The 15,011-nt window shown below is 30.7% G+C and overlaps 1 protein-coding gene across 1 annotated transcript; it reads left to right on the top strand.

Moving 5' to 3' along the window:
- Positions 1-7,827: 7,827 nt before the first annotated feature.
- LOC121222432 (trimethylguanosine synthase) lies at positions 7,828-9,542 on the top strand. The gene is made up of 3 exons (XM_041103194.1): positions 7,828-7,850; positions 7,984-8,325; positions 9,047-9,542. Exons 1-3 carry the CDS (start codon positions 7,828-7,830, stop codon positions 9,192-9,194), a joined length of 513 nt encoding a protein of 170 aa, XP_040959128.1. The 3' UTR covers positions 9,195-9,542.
- Positions 9,543-15,011: the final 5,469 nt, after the last annotated feature.

Here is a 15,011-nt window from a genome sequence, read left to right as displayed (position 1 = left end):
AATGTATTCACATATTTATATTCTATTCATGTTTTTTTCTTTAAAAAAAAAGATTGATTGATGACCAAACATATATTAGTATTTGTTAATTTTTTTATATATTAATATTTGTTAATTTTTTTGTATTGTATGATCTTATCGAATCTAAAATTGCAGATGTGTGCAAAGATTAGAGTTACATATGATATACCTAAAAGCTCCTTTCTAAAGCAAAAACAGGTTCTCCTCTTATCCTTTTTACCTTACAAGTTTGTAAATTTGGTGAAAATTTTGTTTCTTTTATCCTAGTGCTTTTTGTGCTGTGGCATTTCTAAATGCTAGTGATTGATAAATATTAGAAGTGGCTTTGTGTCCATTATTTTTGGGTCTAAGGTAAGATCAAGTTTTGGTCTATTTCAAAATCTTATTTCATTTTGAAATAATATTAAAAATAAAAAGTTTAATTTTTTATTAATATTTAAATAAAATATTATTACATTTAAATAGAATATATTTTTCTTATTAAACACAAATTCCCATCAGCATAAATTTATGAAAAAGCTTTATTCAAAATTCGACTTGTATAAATTAAATTTAGCAGGTTGGTTAAAAATACCCGACCCATAAATAAACTTTTAGGAGACTTTTTTGAGAGAGTGGTGTTGGCCTTGCTTTGTCATGATAGCTAAGTTGCTCATGTCTTCTCTTTAAATTTTAATTGCTAAAATTGCTGTCTTTCAACAAGCACCCTTCGTTTTATTGTAGTTTATTCAAATCCCATCATGTCAATTTGTTAAAAAAAAAAAAAACCAACCCCAGCAACAATCATCAAAAACCCTTTTATTTTTTATTATTATCACTCTCATTTTTTTATTCTAAACTTATATTCATATGGAAAAATTTATTCTAAGTTTGTTGGAGATTTAACGCATATTTTTTAGTGGAGTTACATGTTGATAAACTATATATGTTCAATTTATTGATTTACAAATTTTGACTTGATGGATTTTCGGTGTTATGTATCTCCACTAAGTATATACAAGATTTAAGTGGGAGTTTAGAGTCATTTCACGTGAGAGTCCAAAATCATTAGGATAGTTGGTAATCAATAATTCTAAGCTTTCATTTGGACCTTGTATATACTTAGTGTAGATGCATCGCACCTAAGGTCCACGAAATTAGGATTCACAAATCAACAGATTTAACATGCATGATTCATAAATCAATTTAATAGAAAATTAAATATTTATTTTATTTAGAATAAAATTTTATTTAATTAATAAAAATATAATATAACATATAAAATGTATACATGTAAAAATTATATATTTTTAATACTCGAATTATTTTAATTAAATCGATTGATTCTATTAATTGAATCAAATGAATAAAGGAGATCTCACAAGATCAATTCATTGATTGTATTGACTTTTAAAATTTTATCTTCAACATTTTAAAATTTTATCTTCAACAAAGTTATCTATCTTTAATTGTTTAAAAATCTCATATTATATAAATTTTAAAAAAATTTGAAACCTAGTTTCTTTTATTTTTTTAAATATAATAAAATATTTAAGGCGTCAACAAGTCTAAAATCTAGAGTTAAAATATAAAAGATGAGGCCTCCCATACCAGCTTTACCAACCGGTTCTTAAACTTATTTGCAGCTGAGTTTGCCCACTTGCTATTAAAATACTCCATATCCCTCCCCCACTCTCTCCATGTTAAATTTGACCATTCATTTGTTTTCTAATATCTAAATAAATTTTTATACGTTGGTTTATTTTAATCATCTTGATGTTTTTTAATACTATATCATTGCATATACATATATAATCAAAGCACGACATATAGTATATATATTATGTTGCATCAATTTTTTATTTTACTTTTGAAGTATTAATGTTTAATGCATTTTTATCTAATCTTTAAATATAGAGATATAATCTTCAAAGATTTTTTAAATACATGAAAAAATTTCATCATATTCATATTTAATATATATCTAATATTCGTACTTAGAATTCGAATAGTATATTATCATATTTATACTAATATGAACATGGGGTGCGTATAAGTCACTTGGTTTATTTTAATACAATGTGGCAGACAGGGTATCTAGGTGTGATGCATTGGTGGGATATTGTTTTTTTAGACTAACAGATAAATCTTTGGCAATGTTTTTATTTATTTGTTTACATTTTGGTGGAGTGAAGCACCAATTAAAGGCGGGGTTTCAGTCATTGTTATTTGCAATCTTTGACACAACTGAATTGCCCTTAAGCCGTCAGTTAGTAATTCTTTCCATGCTGCAAGTTTTGGTGAAGATTTCAACTGATTTATTCGGGGTCGGTTTTATAAATTTGATTTTGTCTAAATAATTAAGCATCCTGATTTAATCTTAATATAATAAAATATTAATGGAGTGTTATTTTGAATAGTTAAAGGGGCCTGTAGTGTTGGGCTTTTGTTATTTGCGGGTTTATTTAGATATTGTTTGAGCGTAATTGTTTATAATTATATAAGGATAGTATATTTGAGTAATCATTATAATTGGTAGGTCCTATTGAATTAGGGTGTAATTGGAGCATCCCAATTACATTTTTTAATTTTTAAGGGAGTGTAAGAATTGGAATAATTACATAAGTAATTATACTCAAATTTCATTTTAGAAATTATTTTTATACAACTTATAAAAATTATATTATAAGCATAAACACTTATGAGTGTCTGTGATAGTTATGACAAAAAATTTCTTATATTATAAATCTTAAAATAATATATTATAAAAATGATTTGTGTATTTTATAAAGTTATAATAAAAAATTATATTATTTAAATCCTAAAAAATTTCTAAAGTTTTGACTAAAAAGTTTGTTATAAAAGTGTTATAATATGTTTATTTATAAAAAGTAATGACTAATAAATATAAACATAACTTATTTATGTATTTGTGCTATAAATTATAAAAAATATACCGAATTATTAAAAATTGTTATAGTTTTTTTTTATCATAGCTTATTTATAAAAAAAATTACTTTCTAAAATTATGATAAAAATTATATTATTTATAAGAAGTGTTATGAAAGTTTTGGATAATTTATAAAAAAATTATAAAGTTATATATTATAAATTTTATAATATTTTTTTACTTAATTGATGTATTATAAAAAAGGATATAACATAAGATTTTCTCTAAATTGAGTTTATATAATTAAAGTTATATGCTATTTGGACTATGAACTGAAATATTATAAGGTCGATGTTAGTTATGCAAATAGAAAAAATTTTCTTGCACCACATTTGAGAAAATTGTGTTAAACACAAGTACTACAAATATGTTGCGAACTTTTTAATATGAAACATTTAATACTTCAAAATATGGTTAAGAAGACATTTGTCGTTCTAAAAGGATATTTCACATTTTAGCAATATCATCTTAGTATAACATAAAAAAAAGGTTGGATTGTACTAGCATGTTATATATTTCGTTACTTCAATCATAGGTGGAATTGATATGATTCATACTTTGAAAAGTACGTAAAAGAATGAATTCTTAATAATTTTAATGGTGCAAATTCAAATTCAAATGATGATAAGGAACATATGTTAAATATTAAAAAAGAAATAGTCCAACAAATATGCACTAGAATAATTAGATAAAATTGTATATAATGTTTATTCTTCATATTATTTTTATTAGTAACCGTATTATAATTACTTTTTATACTAACATAACACAAATGACAATTTGATTTTAATTTTTGTTACTTGTTTAGAAATTATTTTTGTCATATTAATATTTTTTATAGTAAATAAACTTTTATTCAATTATTTTGTGTTGTCCAAATAGAACCTTAATATATATTTGAGTAAAGTGCAAGTTTAATTATTTATTTGTGGTTTAAATCATTATTTTTGAATTGGATTGGTGTTCAAACTGATCAAATCATTGATTTTTTGTTCAAATCAAATAAATTATTCAAAAATTCATAAAAATTAAAAAGAAATATATAATAATTGGACCAAACTATTTATATCAGTTAAAAGAAAATAAAATAAAAAATTTAATTGGAATTTGAAATTAATATTTTATAGATAAAATTAACGTATCATATTAGATTGTAATTACATTATTAATAGTAATTAACCATTCAATGATTATAATATAATTAATCGATATTAGTGATCATCTAATAAAATTTTAAAATTTAGTGACGAAAATATAAATAAATTATACATAAAATGCCTACGGTTATATATATTATATATATGTATATTAGTGAGAAATGGTAATCGCGTTTTTCAGGAAAAGTGGGAGAGTATGGATTAGGGGTTGAATTGAATTGATGATGAAATTGTGGTGTGTATTGGTGTTTAAACATAAATTGTGGAAATGGATTCTCTTGTTACCCACTCATCTTCATAGTTTTCTTGTTAATCCGTTATTTAAAGATGGCAGTGAACCCAATATTTGGATTTTTTTTTTTAAATTTAAATATCTTAGAATGTGAATTAGCATAGCTACATTAATGTTGGAATATATTAATAGAAAAATTCCAATTCACACTTGCCATTGCTATCACTAGGTCAATTATGCAATAGTTTAGTATAATTAGAGGAGGTAAATGCTTGTCTTGATTTTTGTTTACAGTAATATATTGGCAAAAATGGAAGCTTCCGAGCAACTAAGTTTTGTTCTTGTTTATGAAGCGTATTTATTCTCCCATTTAATAGTTGGCGAGGGGTTACGGATAATTTTAGGCATTTGCCTATTTTTATTCGTTCATACTTCACTATGCCATTCGAAATCCTTCCACTTATCACGTTCTTTGGACTGATTCGTACAACTTGCGCACACTAAAAAACACACCTTTCGTTGATCAAGGTTGTTAGGGATAATAAATATTATTGAACAACAATTATCCCCTACATATTTCCCTAGTTCCTCATTCTATAGATTACTATCACATTTAAACACCTTTGTCTCACCATTTATTTTCATAATTAATTCATTCATTTCAAGGTGGTGGCCTAAAGGTTGTTAAAAATGGCTTACCTAGTAAAACTGGAATTTCCTAATCTTCCTCAAAATCGAGGATTACGTAATCAATACGTAGTGAAGTTTATCTAGTCTTTCAATTTTGGGGATATTTTTTTAGTGATGGTCGCACTACATGAAGCATCTATTTTAATTTGTTCTCTCTTTTTTTAATTTTTTTTTATACTTAGCCATGATTTCCTTCAAGTATTTGGCATATTTAGGTACTTTCTCCATTAGTTCAATTAAGGGAAGATTAACATTAAGCAATTTAAATAAGTTTAAGAAACTTACAAATTCTGCTTCATCCTTTATTCGCTTGTCTTCTAATCTTGACGGGAATGGTATATTTGTAGAAACAGGTTCAGTACTCTCTTCAATTTCCAGCTCAACTGTTGGTTTGACTACCTTGTTTGAATCTAGTTCCGATTTTTCCTCATAAGGGGTATCATCAAAGTATCATATACATTACCTAACTCTTGTGGAGTGGGTTCATTCAGGTTTTTCAAAACCTTACCTGAACGGAGCGCAATTATTTTCACTTGCTCATTCTCTTTCTTACAAGGGTTGTTTTCGATGTTACTAGTGATACTGAGACTAAATTGTCTTTGGATATCACTCATCATGCTTATCATTTGGCTCATTTGGTCCTTTAACTCAATCAATGTGGTATGTGTTTGGGTGCATTTAGATTGCACCTATCTTATGTCAAATTTCATCGACTGCGTCTCCCCGTCAATTCGATCTAATCTCTGACCACATACAGTGTAGTCATCCCCTACGACAATCTCTTGAGTTCTTTGCATATAAGGATTTTGTCGAATCTGATTAGAGTTATCCTCTCCTTGATTTCCACCTCATCATAGATTTGGGTGATCTCTCCTTCCAATATTATAAGTGTTTGAATAAGGGTTTCCACCCCTATTTTCCACATAATTCACTTCCTCAAATTGATTCTTAGGATATTGACCATAAGTGCCAGTTGATTCATTTATCACTGGTCTAGTGGCTGTAATTTCCAACGGGTTAACCTTGTGCAATATCTATTGATACTTGTCCTCCTCATGGACAGCTTTGGTCGTGGGTGGGCTCGGGCTGTAAGTGAAACATCTTTGATTGGTAATTTGGAACAATTGATGTGTGAAAAATAAATAACAAAAAAGAAAGAACCAAAACTAAAATTCCATTAACTGGAAAACTAAGAAGCAACAATGAATAAAGTCTAAATCTCTAAAATCTATTAAAAACTATGAAACTAAAATCTAATAGAGCTCCCTAATATGATGTTTTAATGTTATATTTATAGTTTGAATGTATTTTGACCTAATTAGGTTGATCAAACCCTTGATTACAAGCTAATTTAGATTGTACGAACATAAACACCCTTGTAGTTTATTGGTCCATCGAGCTTCAATGTCGTGACATTTTAGGTTTGACATCACGACTTTGTAGGTAGTTTGCTTGAACTTCTGGGACTGGGGTGAATGTCGAGACTTTGCTTCTTAATGTCGTGACATTGTTGCACTTCAACTTTCATCTTCAGGCTACTGTCTTGAATGTCGCGACTTTAGGACCATTATGCTTGCTTTGTAGATGTTGGTTGAAAATTCGTTTAATTGTTGGAGTGGCTTCGATGTCGCAACTTTCATGTCTGAATGTTGCGACATTCTATCCAATCCACTAACTTATTGGCTTTGATCGTTTCCTACATACTTAATTAACTTTTCGGAGCTATCTCAGACTCGGATTGACCTAATTGGTCATGAAACATCATCTTAAGCTCATTTTATTTAATTTAAGCTACATCCTAAATAATTTTTAAAATCAAAGCAAATAACATAAGAATGCTTGAGTATAAACTTATTAAGTAGTGAAAAGTACCTAATTTGCCATAATAAATTATGACAGATCAAGAGGTGGACCATATTTTGCGGGAGTAATTTGGCTTCCAACATGGTCCACCACCCTTTAGTACTCCAATCAAATTGTTTGATACCCAAAATGAATAGATATTTTAATTAATATTTATGGAGCAAATGTAGATATCAATCCTCAAATATTTATTATAGGAATTTTATTTTATTTTCATGGATAACAATATATACATTTGCTATACTATTACGAATAAATTGTCGATTTAAATTGATTGGCCTTAAAATCTGGGGTGCAAATTAGATTGTGGCCGCTTTGTTATTTCAAATCAAATCCTTCTTTTAAGATTATTTGTGGGTGTTGGGTGGAAATTCATTCTCATGTACTTGCAAGCAGGCAGCAAATCTAAAAGGACACGTTTAATATAAAGCATGATAATTTACATGGAAAATAAATAACTCCAAAAGTTGAAATTATGAAACAACATACATACATAAATTATTTATGGTCTTAGCTGGAAATCCACAAAGTGTTGGAAATAGATTTTCACCACAATTTTTTCTTTTGAAAATGACGATCCATTAACTGCAGTGATGCTTCCTTTGCGCCACACTGTTGCTTGGGCAGGCCAACCTTATCTTTATATTAAGGCTGTATGACATAAATATATAAAAAAAAGTTCTAACATTTGAAAGTTCATATGTTTGAATATGGATATAGAACATAAATAATGTATGAAAAATCAATAGATAAATATAATTAATTGTTGGATGCAGTATATTCCAACTTTAAAGAAAGAAAAAAGTACAAACTCTTCGAACAAACATTATCAAAAACCACAAAATAAATATTTTAAGTGGTTAGAATAGATAATGGATGAGAAAACAGAAATCTAACCCGTTGGGCCTTGGGATGTTTAACAAACATAAAAGCAAATGCCATCATTTGGGCTACTTAGGTACCCAATAGAAAAGCCCACCGAAAATCCTATCCAAAATTCCTAATGTCAGGTCGGTTTCCCGCCCAACCTAATTATTCCCAATTCCGATGAAGCAGAAGCCACAAAATCCAAATTCATGGGCCAGCTGAAGATCATGCTATTGCGAAGCGGATGAGGCGAGGTCAAGTCAATTCTTTAACAGCTTTCACCATTTCTTTTTTAATTTTATTTTATTTCTAATTCCAGTTAAGAAAAATTGGAAGAAGAGAGGGAAAGAAAAGGGAATTATTACTCCTTTAATTGAGAACTATTGGTTTCAAAGATACCATCTTTTTTCAAAATACGATGAAGGAATTAAAATGGATGAGGAAGGTTGGTTTTCTGTTGCTCCCGTAGAGATAGCCATGAGGCATGCGGAGAAGTGCGGTGGCTATGAACTTGTCATTGATTGCTTTTCAGATGTCGGTGGCAATGCCATCCAATTTGCTAAACTGCAAGTCTTCACAAACAATACATTTTCTTTTTCCTTCTGAATTCTAAGAATTGGGAATTTTATTTTAGTCGCTTTTTGTTTCTGATAAATTATGATTTTCTTTTGCTTTATACCGATTTTTAAGGAGTAAAAGGTACATATAAGAATCAAACAGAGACCTGATCTGTTCTATGTGTAACACATATGATGATAGTTTGTAAAGTGCTTGTTTTTGAACCTGTCTTTTTCGTGAGTTTGGGTGCAATTTTTTGAATAGCTTGACCAAATGACATAAACGTTTTACTTGCTTTGAAATAGTGGAGATGGTTTGCAAAATTTGAGAGTTCGATCTAAATTTCATAATAGTCTATTTTATTAGGAACCTTACTGGAATTGCTAATGAGTCAGTTGAATCAGTATATAAATTAACCTTGTTATGTATTTCATTCGTTCTTCCTAGGCATACAGTGTGCAGATAGAAAGCATGGTGATGCACGACAAGTAAATTTCGGCACCCTCCAAATTGGGGACTTTTTAAACCACTTACTGAAGATTTTAGAGCATTTTCATTAGGATAATTTTGGCACCTTCCTTTGCAACTTACCGTTTGAATACTTGTACATTATTCATGAACAATTTTAAGTTTATCCTTGAATTCAGTTTATGTATTTGTTATCCTGCGTGTACTTTTCTATTCTATCAACTAGTAAGAGCTTTCTAAATAATGGTTTTACTTTTGAAGGTGTCCTTTTGTTCTGGCTATTGATATTGATCCTCAGAAAGTTAATATGGTCCTTAACAATGCAAAGGTTTATGGAGTAGAAGATAATATTGATTTCATTGTTGGAGATTTTTTCCAACTTGCTCCATCTTTCCATGAGTGCTACTAATTTGGACTTACATATATGGCGGGGCTGACCTCAAGTTCTAAGTTATAGTGCCAAATGATGAAACTAACTAATTATGTACTGTCTGAGCAGCCATTTCTACTGTTTCTTGTCTTCTATTGAGCGAGTTTTGATTTTATTCAGATGAGTTGTTGCACGGAACAGTTTTTGATGACTTGACTGTGTTAAGCACTGAATTCCTCTCAGTTTGCCCTATTAGCTGACTGAATATGTGCTAAGATTTCCCCTCAACTGGTGCTTTTTTCTTTGTTTTTAATGGTTTTCATGTTTTCTTATTGTGCATATTAGTACTTCACATCTATTGGTAGTGATCAAATATCTTTATTTCACACTGTTCTAGGAATTAAACCTTTGAGTTTCCAGTTCAATTTTTATCTTTGCTTTAATAGTAGTTATTGACGATTGGCTTTGGGTCACTTGCATCTTCACTCTTCTAGAAAAAATTGCTAAGTTTGTAGTCATATTAATTTTACTATAATATTCAAACCCCTGGATTTGAAACTTCATCAAAGAAATTAGCTGTGACATGTTAGGAGAATTGTCTTATTTGCTGTTTCCTTGTGCTAGAAAGGTGTACTTTTAAAATCATGCATATTCACGAAGGAATCATGGTCCAAGTTTCAAACTCATAGCCCTTGTCCTCAAACATACTTTTGTTAGTAGAGGTATTGATTTTCTCCTTTTCTCTTGCCTTTCCTCAGACAGCAGTTTAGAAGAGAAAGTAGAGTTCGATTTTATGTGGAAGGTAGAACTCATTGTTTAGATCTATGTACTTAACATACTTCATCTCCTACAGGATTGAATCCTATTCCTATAAAGATAATACAAATAAATTAAAAAATACGAAAAGATTAAAATACATATTATAAAACATGTTAGTGAAGTTCAATGATCAAAAGCTTTAAGTGTTGCTGTCGGATTCATCCGACAGCCCATTGAATCCCCTCACTGACTTCTTTTTGTTAGCTCATCCATTACGATCCGTCTCCTTCTTGACATTCCAACCTGAGTTCTTCCACTTATCTAGTTCTTGTGGCCAGTTCTTTGGACCTGTACACGTCAAACAACCAACATACCCTCAATCAAGGTTGTTAGGGGTTATAAGAGATGGGAAATAACAATTCTACCTTAATTGTTTTTCTGATTCGTCATTCTGTGGATCATTACTATATTTGAACACCTCCATTATTTTCATTATTAATTCATTTTTCTCAAGGTCGATGGTGGACCTAGAAGTAGCCAAAAACGGTCTGCCCAACAGAATGGAAATCTCCTGATCTTCCTCAAAGTCAAGGACAACAAAATCTACTGGATTATAAATTTCCTCATCTTGACCGATAGGTCTTCAAGTACACCTTTTTAGGTGTACTTGAAGACCTATCGGCTAATTGCATTGTACCAGAAGTATTTTTCAACTCCTCAAATCCGATTTTTCTATAAGTAGATAGGAGCATTAAGTTAATACTGATCTTCAAATCGCATAGGGCCTTTCCGAAATTCATGTACCCTATCTCTATGGGAATGGTGAAACTACTCGAATCTTTCACCTTTGTGGGTATCTTCTTAGCAATGATTGCACTCCATGAGGCATTTATGTTAATATTTTCCTTTTTCTTTATTTTTTTATGCTTAGTCATTATTTCTTTCAAGTATTTTGCATATTTAGGAATTTTCTCAATTAATTCAATTCGGGGTAAATTAACTTTAAGTGATTTAAATAAGTTAATGAAACTTACAAATTCGACTTCATCCCTTTTTCATATGTCCCCTAGTTTGGATGGGAATGGCATGCTCTTCATGGCAGACTCGAAACTCTTTTCAATTTCTAGCTTAGTTGCCGGTTTAGCTACCACATCGTTATTCTTTATAGGCTCGTCATTAATGGGGGTGTCATCCACAACATATTCCAATTCACCCTCTTTTGGTTCATTTTGGACGGGTTTATTCAGATTTTTCAGAACTTTACTCGAACGGAGCGCAATTGCTTTCACCTACTCCTTTGTATCCCTACAAGAGTTGTTCTCTACACTACTAGGGATGTCAGTACCAACTTGCCTTTGCATCATACTCATCATCTGGCGAAATTGGTTCTGAATTATAGCCAAGTGTGGGTTTGGCTGCACTTAGATTGCACCTGTCGGATTTTGGTCCTTATTGACCACATACAGTATGGTCATTTACCATGTGTCGCTCTTGAACTCTCTGTATATGTGGGGGATGGTAAGAACGATTTTGTCAGTTTTGCTTGTAGCTCCCTCTTCCTTGGTTACCTCCCCACTTCAGATTGGGATGGTCCTTCTAACCTGGATTGTATGTGATGGAATAGGGATTCCCATCTCTATTCCTCAAATAGTTCACATTTTCGGGTTGGTTCTCAGGATAATAGCAACTGTTACGAGTTGCTTCATTTATCGGTGGTCCAGTGGTAGTAGTTTCCAAACGATTGAACTTATTCAGAATCTGTTGATACTTGTCCTCCTCATGGACAGCTTTAACCGTTTGTGGCCTCAGGTTGTATGTAAATCGCTCATTGGGCAACATGTACGAGTTCATAGCCATGTCCTCAATAAATTGACAGGCTTGCTCGTATGTTTTGTTCGTAAAGGCCCCTTTGGATTCTTCATCTAACTTGGGCCTTAAGTTCTCGTACAGACCATTACAGATCTGCAATTTTTTTATGGTGTATGCTATTGATTCTTTGAATGTATAAACTTTGAGTAATGCTTGATGAATTCTATTCTTTGTGAATAATTTATTTAGTTAAATTAGTTACATTACCTAATAGAGTAAAGGTAGTTAAAAAATGTGTGAATTTTTCTTTCAAATGATTAATAAGTGTGTAGATAAAAATGTGTGAATACATGCATTAGAATTCAACATTATTCATGCAAATAAGTAAATGCATGTTTTAGTTTTGAAATCGTTGGAATGCGAATAAATTGCTTTAAATGTTGATTCGGGTCCTCCATCATCGTTCCTCGAAATTGCAGATTGTTTTGTATTATTTGGATAATAGCCAACTTAATTCCAAAATTATTAGCATCGATTGTCGGCCTATCGATGCTGCCTCGCACAACATTTAGAGTGGGTAGTGCATAATCACGCAGTGTACTTTCCTGTCAAGCCATGGGTGGCATTATCTGTATTGGTGGTGGTGGTTGCGGTTCTAGTGGATCTTCAAATAGTGGATTCTCACGTGGTGGGTCAACTACAGTTGGTGGGTGATTTTGCATCTACTGCTGTCTACGCTTACGTCTAATTACTCTTTCTGGTTTTGTGTGTGGCTCGATAAGTGTGCCTTTGCTCCGAGTCATACACTAAAATCAAAGATACACTAAAATCAAAGAGAGAAAATTAAGTTAGCGTACAAAGATAAAAATAAAATAACAAAAATAAAAGATCGTATCTATAACTTTAAAATTTCATACTTAGCCTATTAATATGCAGCAATTAAAACTACGTCTATTGTCGAAGCCTCCCCGACAATGGCATTAATAACTTGATGGACATCTCGATGTGTGAATGTCAATATTGAAAATACCGCAACAAAAAGATAAAAAAATAAAATGATGTCCGCAAGTATACATATTAGTGATCTACCACAATTTAGGCTATTATTTACATTCCTTTTTTACTAACTTTAGCCTGTTTAATAGTTAAATCAAGTCATTTTAGTGTTTATTTATGTTTTTATACTCAAAGTAGTAACTTATGATTTTTAGTTGCTTTTATTACACTTTTGATACTAAAATAAATTTGCGTGGTCATGTAGGTCAAAAATGGAGTTAAAAATGTTCATTCAAGCCGAAACTACTGCCAATGTTGCAACATCAGGACACCAATTTTGTGACACCAAAGACAAGCAATCAAGGATGAAACAAGGGCCACGCCGTGATGTGGATGATGATGATGTCGTGATGATGCGACGATTACTTGGATTAAATCAGTCGTGTTTTTACAGCCTTATATAGACATTTTAATATTCTGAATTTAGCCTATATAAAGGGCAATTATAACCAGATTTAGACACAGATTTTGGGAGACAAATTTTTTCTTAGGCATTTTGTTCAGTTTTCAGTTTTTACTTAATTTTATTTTATTGTCGCCTAATTAGAAGTTTCTATTCCAAAGTTAGACTATCGCGAGGGAAGATTGTTCCGAAATTGCGCCTTTGTATCGATTAACCTATGAGCATTCTCCATCCTTCTTTTTATTCTATTATTTATATCTTTTTTCTCAATCCTATTAATTGAATGTCTGTGTAAATATTAGAATAAGTTTATGCTTTATAAATATCTCATATGTTTCAACTGTTTCAACCTAATTAAGTAACAGAAGCATAGGGTTTAATTTGAAATTGGTTTGATTAGATTAAGAATACGTAAACCTTAAGATTGACGACTCTAGAAAGTAACACAGGTAAGATAAGGTTGGGAGATAAGTCTTTCAAGAACCTTTGAGTCTAGCTTGGTATAATTTGTGAGGTCAAAATATAAGTAAATTATGCTGACTAGTTTATTTAGTTAGAGGTCGGAAGGTAATAACTAAGTTAATTACTAACTAATTATTTTAAAACCCTAAACTAGAAGTAAATTAATTATTAAGTAATACAAATGGATCTAGGCAAAGGTAGCTCGCATAGTCAAAAGTAGGAATAGGAGAAGTCGATAACTTAACCTAGGGTTAGATTTAGTTTTAGTTTAATTTAATTAGTTTATCATTGTTGATCTTGTTTTGGAATTTACATTACTATTTATGACTCTAGTGGATTAGTAATTATTTTCGGTAATTAAATTAATAATAATTTTCTCCAAATAGCAATCCTTTGGGTATGATTCTCGAAATATTTACTAAGTGTTTCGTTGTAAATAAACTATAATTCAACTTGAATTGTTCGCTTGTAGAAATTGCACTTAATTCTTATCTTACTATTTTTGCATTATTTACACTCTCGATGTTCGTACTTTGGGAGACGGTTTGTTAGATTGTAATATAGTTGTTGCAACGAAACACAAAAGTGTTTCGAGGGTCATACCCAAGAGAGATTGTTGGGAAATGTACCCATATTATAGTAAAAATTTAATTGTTTTCTATGTATTTGAACGATGAATAAATAAATTTCACATTTCACTGTTATGTTTTTTGTATTTCTGTCTTTCATATTTTGCATGCATAGCGAAATTGTGACAAGCAAATATTATCTCATTAATTTTCTAAGTTCAAACTGATGGTAAGTGGCATTGTAAGAATGATTATATTACGAGAAAGATAACTTACTTCAGTAGATAATCTAAACAAGTCTGTAATCCCATAAAGAATTGAAGTGAGCATTTGATTTGAATACTGAGATGGATTATTATGTCGTCGACAATTCCAATTGAGGAGATTGCTAGTTTTAGCTATCGGAGCAGTTGACTCCACGGGTAGAGACATAGATGTATTAATTGGCAGAATGATACAATGAACTGGGCCCAAGATGAATTAATTCTGAACCTGTTGGTGAATTAATTTACTTGTGACATTCATGGTGTGATTTACCTAAATCCTGAATTAGTCACTAAGCATGCGCATGCAACTCACGTGCTTTGATATAAGTGGAGGTTTATGCTTTAAAGATGATTGAGCTAATAGTCGATATGTTGGGTAAATGACTTGTGTATGAAATAATTTCACTAACAACTGTGGAATTTATAGCTCAATTAAATAGTTAACAGTATCCTCTCATTGGAATTGTGTGGAATGATAAATATGAAATGTGGTCACGAGTTGCTAATTTTCGAACAAGCAATTTATAACAGT

This window comes from Gossypium hirsutum, chromosome D10 (assembly GCF_007990345.1).
Source record: "Gossypium hirsutum isolate 1008001.06 chromosome D10, Gossypium_hirsutum_v2.1, whole genome shotgun sequence".
In the NCBI taxonomy this organism is placed as follows: Eukaryota; Viridiplantae; Streptophyta; class Magnoliopsida; order Malvales; family Malvaceae; genus Gossypium; species Gossypium hirsutum.
This window is presented reverse-complemented; position numbering and strand designations above follow the sequence as displayed.